At 41.1% G+C, this 10,246-nt stretch overlaps 1 protein-coding gene across 2 annotated transcripts; it reads left to right on the forward strand.

Moving 5' to 3' along the window:
* Positions 1–435: 435 nt before the first annotated feature.
* On the forward strand, positions 436–9,146 carry KDELR1 (KDEL endoplasmic reticulum protein retention receptor 1). 2 transcript variants are annotated; one of them, XM_060255729.1, is made up of 5 exons: positions 436–873; positions 2,590–2,690; positions 3,407–3,565; positions 7,309–7,561; positions 8,398–9,146. In XM_060255729.1, the coding sequence occupies exons 1-5, from the start codon at positions 783–785 to the stop codon at positions 8,430–8,432; spliced, it is 639 nt and encodes a 212-aa protein (XP_060111712.1). In that variant the 5' UTR covers positions 436–782; the 3' UTR covers positions 8,433–9,146. The 2 variants fall into 2 exon arrangements, with proteins under 2 accessions (XP_060111712.1, XP_060111710.1); XM_060255727.1 differs by lacking the exon at positions 8,398–9,146 and having other exon boundaries at positions 586–873; positions 7,309–8,256.
* Positions 9,147–10,246: the final 1,100 nt, after the last annotated feature.

Genomic DNA, 10,246 nt, shown 5'->3' on the forward strand with positions numbered 1-10,246 from the left:
AGGGCAAAGCACCTCTGAACATCTCATGCCTTGAAAATACCCTACCAGGTCGTCCTAAGTCGGCAGCGACTTGACCACAGGAAGCCTTCTTGGCCACCTCCCTGAAATATGGCAACACATCCATCCCCCACTTCTTTGCAGGGCATTTTTAAAATTTAGTTCCCCCACCTCACCGAGTTTTCATCATTTCTGCAGAACTGGGGACGCAGAAGAAGCTACAGATCACTAGTGTGTGTGGTACCTGACTAGACTGAAGCAAGGGCTCTTTACGGTTTCTGAGATGGGTATGGCCTCCGAGAACACAGGACATGTAGCTCTCCACAGCCCCCCGTATAACTCCACTCCCAACCCCATTTTAATAGGAGGCTAAAGTTCTGCTATCATTTCCCCCAATAGTTAAGCGCACGTGTGATTTGTGTTTGCAGGAAACTTCCTGCTCCAGATGCTCCAGCAAGCTCAGATCTTCCCCACTTAATCGTTCCGTACCAAGCGCCTCTGTGCTTTCTCCATTCATATCCCCTCCTTTCTCCTTAGTAAACCCAGCCCCACTGTGGGTGTGGAAAACCTCCTCTCTCTCCGCCCCCTTTTGGGGCCTGCCTTCCCAGACATCCTCCTTAGGAATACGGACACAACGCTTAGCTTGATTTGTATCAAAAAGAAGAAACCCAAAATTAAGGATTCTGGGGATCTGCTCCTTTCCGGACCGCCGTCGTTCCCCATTCTTTCTGCAGGTTTCCAACTGGGAAGTTTAAACAAGCCTCTCTACTAAACGCCCGGAAAAGATGAATATATTCCGCTTCCTAGGAGACATTTCTCATCTATTAGCTATAATCATCTTGCTGTTGAAGATCTGGAAGACGAGATCATGTGCTGGTAAGACAGGAGGCTATTCTGCTTGTTCCCGTTATAGTTCTCTACAGGAATGTAAAATGCCCATTATTTCCTGTGTGAGAGTGGTGATCACATACAATGAATGTGTCGAATCTTCTCTAAGCCAATCTGTAATTGACTAATTTACGCTTTGTAACTTACTAGGCTCACTGGTCCCGCCTCCTTTCTTCCCTCCCATTCTCTTGATAGTCTTTTAAAGTGATGAGTTGGCTTTAACTTTTTTTTTTAAAAAAAGCTGTTGAATTTTTTTTAAGTAAATAAAACCTGACAGTTGATTAACTCCACTCCTTCCTTTTTCTAAATATTTGTTTCAGGAACTCAAATAAATGATTGGAATTATCAAATGCATCCCTGCTGTGGTTTCTCTGCCCACCCAACTTGGAAATTAATTTTGAGACTTTTTTTTTTTTTTTAAGTTGGCACTGATAGATTCGAGGGAGACAAGATGTGCTTGGTTTTCTTTAGAAAAATAAACTCCCCAGTGTTTTAAGAGGCTGGTTGAAAAAACATTATTATTTGCAAAGGCCTTTTCTTTGCTAAATGGTTCCCTTTCAAACGGGATGTGTGCAGTCTGATCCTATGCGTCCTGACTTGGAAGAATTTACTTGTTTGTTTAATGGAGCTTACTCCTGGGTAAGTGTGTGCAGGATTGCAGCCTTACAGGAAATACCATGTATTCGTATGCTTAGGAAGTTGGTGGTAGTTTGAAAAAAATTTTGACATCATTTTTTAATGTTTACATAAAACAGGAAAACTGAAGAAACTTTATTTGGAATAAGTTGGGAATTTACTTTGTATTTAACCGTGGCCACAGGTTGCACTTGGAGACACTGACTATTTTTTCTTAAGGCAGAGGCTGACTTTATTAAAGCCTGTGACAAAGCATAGGGATGGAATGTTTAGTTGCAAGAAACTTTATCTGTGGTTTTTACAGAGTGCATTCAATTTACCTTAACAAAAGAGGCCTAGCATTTGTTTATGAATTCTGATATTCTTATATGCAATGCTTTTTAAATAAAAGATATATTTCTGCACGACTTGTGTGTGTGTGAGAGAGAGGTACAAAACACTGGGTTTTGTAAGGGGAAGAAAGTGTCTAAAATGGGAATCTAACTTAAAATGTAATTTTGTCCCTTGATGGATGAAACTTGTGGAATTTCATAGGAACAAGCCTGCTGCAGGGAATTGTGTTGGCTCTGGGTAAAGGGATGAGTGAGGTTGTGAAAATTAGTTTGGGTTAAAGAAAGCATTAACTATTCTCAGCCTTCTACAGAGTGGAAGATGGAATATTTAGGCTTCACAATTGCTTGAATGATGGCAGTTTCTATAAAGAGTAAGAGGGTGGGCCAGAGGGAAGCCACCAAATGAATGTTCATATAGATTTCCTCAGGCTGAGCAGGAGACTTCCCCCTTCTGTGCAGAACTGGGAAAGACCGTGGATTATCTCTTAAAGCAGGCCTCATGATATATTAGCAATGGATTGTATAAATCCTGGTGATGATTAATCTATCCTGGCTCTATGTTGTTGTTGTTGGGGGGGATCATTTAAGACATTTAACTTCCTAGCTCCCCATGTGTTGATGGATGTTTCAACTCCTCTGGGCCACTGTCCCCAAGAAAATCTATTGTTTTACAGATATCCCCATCTTTCACTTGTGGTTATATGTGAGTTTCACTACCTTCTGTTTTTCCATGCAGGGATTTCTGGAAAGAGCCAAGTTCTCTTTGCCATTGTCTTCACTACTCGGTACCTAGATTTATTTACCAACTACATCTCCTTGTACAACACATCCATGAAGGTACAGGCTTGATGCTGGACTGGATAAGTCTGACTTTGACTTGGGAATGGACAGGAAGAAAGCGTGATAGGATAGTGATGAGATGCTTAGAATGGAGAGAAGGCCTCATTATCGGAGCTTATTCTTCCAGGCCAAGCTTTGCCTGAATTAACTTGGTGTCACCATTGGGAAAGGCATCTCTCTGCAACAAAAGGGGATAGGGACTTGCTTTTTTAAATGAAAGGTTTACGTTGGAGAACCTGATACAATGATATAACAGCAAACACAGCAATAAAATGATATTCTATTGCCAATTTTTCTTTTGAGTGAAAACAGCCTGGTGGCCTGGGGAGAGGGATGCCCCTGCCAGGGCACTGGGGCATGGAAACCTGCCATGTGGAAGGCCCATTGCCACTGCACTGTATCAGCAGTCACAGCAGCAACAGGGAAACAACACAAGCCTTGGCCCTCTGTGGGAAACACCCTTGTTATGTGTAAACAGTTTGGGGTGGGTGGGGGGTTGGTTTGAAGCTAAAGGGGGCACTCAAACCTAAAAGGGGGAGGTATAAACAAAAACTTGTTAAAATTTAGCTAAAGGGCATATTAAGCTTGAGGTCAGATTTCCTAGGAAGGTGTGGAGTCCCAGAATATGAAGAAAGGTATACTTTAGCTAGCTAGAAAGCAGTGGGAGAATGTGTGTACCTAGTTTGCTCCTCAATTGTTTTTGTCTCCTTTAGGTGGTTTACATTGCGTGCTCTTATGCCACGGTATGGATGATCTATAGCAAATTCAAAGCCACCTACGATGGCAACCACGATACTTTCCGGGTGGAGTTTCTGGTTATTCCCACAGCAGTGTTAGCCTTCCTAATGAACCATGATTTCACTCCTCTGGAGGTAACAAAGTCTTTTCCACTAACAACCAAACCTGACACCTGCTTCCCGTTCTACTCCTAAAAATGTTTTTTCACCTTAACTGGTGACAACATTTCAGCATTCCATCCAATGACAGGTGCCTCTCAGTATGTCTGCCATGCTGGGCTATCATGCAAATATAAGAAGCTGCCTTATACCAGGTCAGACTTTTGATCCATCAAGCTCAGTACTGCCTGTTCTGGCACACAGCTGCTCTCCAAGGTCTCTGGCAGAGAAAGGTACCAGGAACCAGAGATCCTTTAAACATGTTATTTTTCTCATACTACATCTCTCATTAGATCAGGGGTGTCGAACTCATTTGTTATGAGGGCCAGATCTGACATAAATGAGACCTTGTTGGGCCAGGCCATGTTGGACTGGGCCATCTGTGTACCTATTTAAGATTAGGTAACAGAGACAGGGCTTTTTTTGAGCAGGAACACACAGGAACGCAGTTTCGGCTGGCTTTGTGTCAGAGGGTGTGGTCTAATATGCAAATAAGTTCCTGCTGGGCTTTTTCTACCAAAACCCCCCTGAACAGAGATATAAACTTTATAAAGGACACAAACACAATTAAAGATATATATATATATATATATATATATATATATATATATATATATATATATATATATATATATATATATATATATATATATATATATATATATATATATATATATATATATATATATATATATATATATATATATATAAAAACCTTAAAATCTGCTTAAAACATTAGCACTCATTGGTCTTAAAGGTGCTTTCTTTGTATTTCTCTCATGGAATCCAGGGAACTGAGCAAAGGAAGCTCTGGCTCTTTTCTTCCTTCCCCAGGGGACCAGGAGGAGGAGGAGCCTCAGCCAACAGAAGGAGAGAGGCTTGGCTCAGTAGTTCTGCTGTGTGATTGAGAGAGCCTAGCAGAGCAAACTATCCCTCCCCCTCTCCTCCCCAGGGGAGGAGCCTCAGCCAATTGCTCTGTAGCTCCTGTGCAATTGAGCAAGCCTGGCAAAGCAAGCTGTGATGCAGAAGGAAGCAAGAGAGAGGAAGAAGCAGATGACAGCCATTTGCTCAGGGGCCTGATTTGACCCCTAGGCCGCATGTTTGACACCCCTGCATTAAATCTTGGTTGGCCTGGATTAGTCCTTGGATGGGAGACCACCAAGGAAGTCCCAGGTTGCTACACAAGGGCAGGCAATGGCAATCCATCTCTGTTTATCTCTTGGTTGAAAACCCACAGCGCTGCTGTTGGTTGGCTGTGCCCAGATAACTCTTTCCAGCACATCTCCACAGGTTGCTGCTTATTCTGGTTTAATGCACTTCCCCTATGTGTGTGCTTTCTCTTTTTAGGATTAAAGGCTGGGGTTTAATCTTGGTTTGAAAATGATATTGATTTGTTCAGTCGCTCTTAGGAACTCCTACAGAACTGCATTTATGCAAAATCAGCGTCTAGGGGATTGGTGGTATAGGATTGTGGTAAAACTGGTCAGAAGAATGTTAGAAAGAGGGCTCTGAAAGCTGGCAGAATAAATCAGTGAGTGGAGGAGAGAGAGGGATGGTGGATTGGTTTATTACTGTTCAGTCAACTGTCTTTTAAAAAGGAGAAAGTCTGATAATAGAGGCATAGGGAAGGTCTGCGCTAATGGAGATGCAGGGCAAGGCAACAGCTGGAAAGAGGGACCTTTCAGGATACTTATCCCCGGGGCTTTTTTGTAGAAAAGGCCCAGCAGGAACTCATTTGCATATTAGCCCCCACACACACCAAGCCAGCCGGAACTGTGTTCCTGTGCATTCCTGCTTTTTTTTTTTTAAAGCCTTGTTTATCCTATTATCCTCAACGAGGTACTAGATTTTGTATGAAACACCCTGAGAGGAAGTGAAACAGGGATGGTGAGCCAAGAGGTCATCAGATGAGATGCAGGCTGCAGCAGCCCCTTATGATATTTTCAGTGACAAATTCACATGCAAGTGAGCTGGTGCAGAATACCCTGAATTTCTGGAGTATCCATCAAATACATTTTACAACAATGGATGGCTTAAAACAAATGTCCGCTTTTCTGCAACAAGACGGAAGAGAGAAAAGACACAGGAGGCTCGTGCATATCCTAGGCAGCTTCCATGTGGACGCTTTGCTTCCTTGGCCCTCCCAAACTGGAGTGTGATAGGGGGTGGGTGGTTTGAGCAGCCACATGACACCATCAAGCAATCCAGATTTCCCCTTGCTTTGCTGTAGCTTTTCCCGTAAACCTCCTTAGCATGGTGTTTCTAGAAAGATCACAATCAAAGTAGTTTTGTCCATGTGGGCAGGAAGGTGCAGAGTTTTGAACCTACCCACCCACATCAGTTGTAGTTTCCTTCAGTATTCCCTTACACCTGCTTATTTCCCCCCTCCCGTGCGACTTGTGGGATTCTTTTTTCCAGCTTAAAAAAATCAGTAGTTGCTGTATTGCTACAGCATCATGATACTGTTGCAATAGACCTGCTACTTTGTTTTAAGCTGGCAAAAAGTGCTTCAGTGGGGAGGGGAATGGTGGGCACAAGGGAATTCCAAGGAAGGGAACAAGGGATGGTGGGCTCAAGGGAATTCCCAGGTGGATGCTCCATTGCCATTGCAAATGCCTCTGCATTCACAGCAGCAGTGACTGAAAAAGGGGGAATTGTTGCTGTATGAATCTGTTCTTTAAAAGCTCAAAAGCAACACTGTGTTTGTGGTTGGGGAAAGTCTGAAATGGGCACAGCGGCGCTGGACAAGGGGAGGGGATTAATCCTTTCCTTATGTGCCTTTTGCCCAATGTCAGCTCCCTCCCCATCAGCTGCTGTTTGCTCCTGTGTCTGGTTTGTGGGGCCAGGATGCTGACTTAGATGGATCCAGGGGTCATTTCATAGAAAAAGAGGTGCTGGAGCTCATTAGCATCACTCATTTACATATGCCACACACCCGACATCACCAGAAGGTGTACTAAATTATATCAGCTCAGTATCTATCTTAAAATGCTTCTTGAATTATAATTGTCATAATAAAACTTTAATCCCGTCATATTTTTAAGATTATTTTTTCCTATGTGGCCACAGTGGCATGATGAAGATCTGTCTGTTTTATATGTTTTGGTTATTTTCCCATTTTTGTGGGGGAAAATATTAGAAAGTTTGTCAAATCTTAGAGCTCAGTAAAATTCTCACAGGAGGTTTGAACTATGGAGCCCAGAAGCAAGTATGGGGAGGAGGGGGGGCCTGTAAGAAAGAAAGAGCACAATAAAATTTAGAAGTTCCAGAGCTCTGCTCCTGTGAGCTCCTGCCCAAAATGAGGCCTGGATGGATCACGTTTCTGAATTTGAAAGATGCTTCTTACATCCAGACTCCATGTTATATTGCTGTAAGCTACACCTTTGGGATTCAGGAAGGAGGGGATGACAACCAAGCCTGAAACCACAATGCAGGTTTGGAAGAGTTAGACCCCACCCCCTAGTACTATTTTTAGCCTTTTTAATCATGGATCTTTCAGGCCATATATGTGGCCCTAAAACTTTTTAAAATGTTTATTATATAAGCTACACAACTTTCGAAGAACAGAGTATAAACATTTTTTTTAGAAATAAAAATATTCAGACTACTGCTGTGATGGCAGCACATGTTTTTTGGATATTATAAGCTGGCCCTAAACTAAGCTTCCTTATCAGAAATACGTTTGCTGATCAAACAATCTTTTTCTTGTTCTCCTCCAGATTCTTTGGACGTTTTCCATCTACCTTGAGTCAGTGGCTATCTTGCCACAACTCTTTATGGTTAGTAAGACGGGTGAGGCAGAGACCATCACAAGTCACTATCTCTTCGCCTTGGGTGTCTACCGTGCTCTCTATCTATTCAACTGGATCTGGCGTTATCAGTTTGAGGGCTTCTTTGACCTCATTGCCATTGTGGCTGGCTTGGTGCAAACTGTACTCTATTGCGATTTCTTCTACCTCTACATTACAAAAGGTACTTTAAAACCAACATCTCTTGGTTTTCTAGGAGGCGAGATGGGTAGGAGTCAGAATGAGGGGGATTAGGGGAGTGAAGACTTCTCTGTGAAGCCTGTCTGTGTGTGTATAGTTGCTGAAAATCAGAAACGTTATCTTGAAAAAGAGATGCAGTTAATTAAAGGTCACTAGAGGGCACTCAACAGCAGGAATCGAACCAGACCTTCTTTGGTGGCATGTACCTCTTAATTAAGTTGTGAATGCTTTCCTGGGAATACTTGTTTGGAATAAGCCGTCTATAAAATTAAATTTGAAAATGCTCATTGTATGATGGCAATGTATTAGCCGCTCAGCTATCTTCCACCCTGAGACAAGGAATAAATGGCTTAATATAAATAACTTGAATGATCCAAAGTGTACCTTATTAGAATTTATTCCTGTGGAATTTAATAGGCCAATCCTGTTGTTAGGCACAGAAAACTGCTTTTTCAGGACATGAGGGGAGACCCTTACAAAGCAACAAACTCTCAGTTATGTAGTTATATTAATATATATTTTACCATCATAGTGGAATCATTTGGATTTTCTGCCTTAGGCATCAAAATATTAAAGTCTGTGTCCGCTTTTTAAAGTCTGAAATGTTTATATTTGGTATATATATCTGTATCCTACATATGTGAAAGTAAAAGCACAATTTGCAGATATGACCAAGTATTTTTGGTGCCTGGTATAGAGTTCTTATTTAATAATTTTTGTTCTGAAATGTTCCTCCTCAGAGGCAATTTAATTTCAGTAGTAGGCAAGGATTCCTACCAACCTCCCTAAAATTTTCATATATGCGTTTTCTTTCTTCAGTTCTAAAGGGCAAGAAGTTGAGTTTGCCAGCATAGTACTGAGACCATAACAAGATCCTTTGATTGAGGAAGAAGCTGAAGAGAATTATCACAGGAAGTTAACAACATGCAGAAGTTCTGATTTTTAAAAAACAAATGAACCACCACGTTAATCACGTTGGTCTATACTTGACCGTGAACTTTTATCTAAGGGAGTGTGATTTGGGACAAAACAATGATGGTCCTTTTGTTCAAGAGACTGATGCATATGGGGGGTGAGATGAGGTATGAATTTAGTGTATAGATTTCTCCAAAGGTATTTTTGATCATTCTTTTCCTCCCTTTCTGTTGCTCTTGACTCTTCTTATTTTGTTGATGAACCAGCACAGGTAGGAAATACACTTTTTTCCCCCTTTTTAAAGAAAACTGGGCATCTTTTCTTACTTTAGATTCACATTTTGGATTGTTATGCTGACAACTGTTAAAATCTGAACTTTTTCATTTGCAAGGGGCCTAGTACTATCTGAATAACCAGCTGGAAACACAAATTTAATCTCAGATTCCTTCAGACAGTGGTTTTTGGAGGATCATTTTCTTGAGTAGTCAGACAAGTGACTACAAGTGACCTTTAAATATTGTCACTCCTTACTCCTGTACATTTGATGATTTCTTCATCCACTTGAAATAGAAAAATAAACAACTCCTCCTCCCCCACTAATTAGTGCCTTTGTGGGAGGGTTGGGAATTTAAATAAAGAGAATTTTTTTTGTTGCCTGTGTGTATTGTCATCTTTGTGCTTCTCTGTTCAGTGTGACTGTTTGCATTTCCCATGCTAATCTTTCATACAGTGGTTGTTTTGATTTATATTCCAAATTGTGTCTGCCTTTCTTTTGCAGCTTCTTTTACATTAAATGTTTGTTGAGACAGCATACATTTTCTGTGGCTGCCACACTTGTGTGATTCTCAGACACCACCTCACAGCAACATATCTTAGCAAATAACAAGTTTATGTGTGTTTTTACATGACACTAAAAAGACTGTCCGGAGCAAATTATGTTATGTGCGGATGATGCCCATGTGAGACAGAATATGGAATATATGCTGAAAACACATTCTGGCCAGCATGGGCTACTGATTTTATGGCACAATCCTATTTGTAGTCACTTGAAAACAAATCTCACTGAATTCAATTAGGTTTACTTCCAAGTACACAGGTTTATAGCATGTGCCATTATAAATCTCGTGTAAAAACACTTTAGGAAATAATTAGAATTATTCATGGTAAAGGAAATCTTACTGATTAATGTCAAACTTAAGGCAATGTATTAACCTGTGTCATGGGTGTTGCCTGGAAGTAGAATGCATTAAGAGGAATCAAGGGGAAGAAGTTCTCTGTCTGCAAAGTCAGTCCAAACATGCATCTTAGTAGGAGTGAAACAGATAGGAATCGCCAGTATCAGTTAAACCAATAGAATAGTAGAATTAATTTTTTTAGAAGTTTTTTAAAACTTGGTTTCTGGTCCTGATTTATCTGTAGTCCAGGGTGTGTCCCAGTTCAGAAAGGCTCAGATCATAACACAAATGGGGATATTTTCAACATACAGATCTTCACTTGCAAAATACGCAGAGGGCCACTTGCATGTCACAGCATCTCTCAGTGGAGAGGGTGAGGATGAGTTAAGACATGGGATGTGCTCCCTCAGCTTTTCTTTCAAACTACAAAGTCACAAAAGTACTGTGAAGAAAAGCCAAGCTCCTAATTTTATAGAGAATCTGCAAGGTTTTGGTTTTATGTAGCTTACTGTAGGCAAGTATATTGACAGGGCTAGAGTTTGTTACATACATTAGTTCAGCAGCATTTCTGTATATAG

Source organism: Heteronotia binoei, chromosome 15 (assembly GCF_032191835.1).
Source record: "Heteronotia binoei isolate CCM8104 ecotype False Entrance Well chromosome 15, APGP_CSIRO_Hbin_v1, whole genome shotgun sequence".
NCBI classification, from domain to species: domain Eukaryota; kingdom Metazoa; phylum Chordata; class Lepidosauria; order Squamata; family Gekkonidae; genus Heteronotia; species Heteronotia binoei.

Bases quoted from the DNA above. Each gene is read 5' to 3' on its own strand.
- KDELR1 (XM_060255727.1), top strand. From the start codon at position 783: ATGAATATATTCCGCTTCCTAGGAGACATTTCTCATCTATTAGCTATA. The intron at 874-2,589 runs GTAAGACAGGAG...TTTTCCATGCAG, and splicing joins GAAGACGAGATCATGTGCTG to GGATTTCTGGAAAGAGCCAA. The intron at 2,691-3,406 runs GTACAGGCTTGA...TGTCTCCTTTAG, and splicing joins TGTACAACACATCCATGAAG to GTGGTTTACATTGCGTGCTC.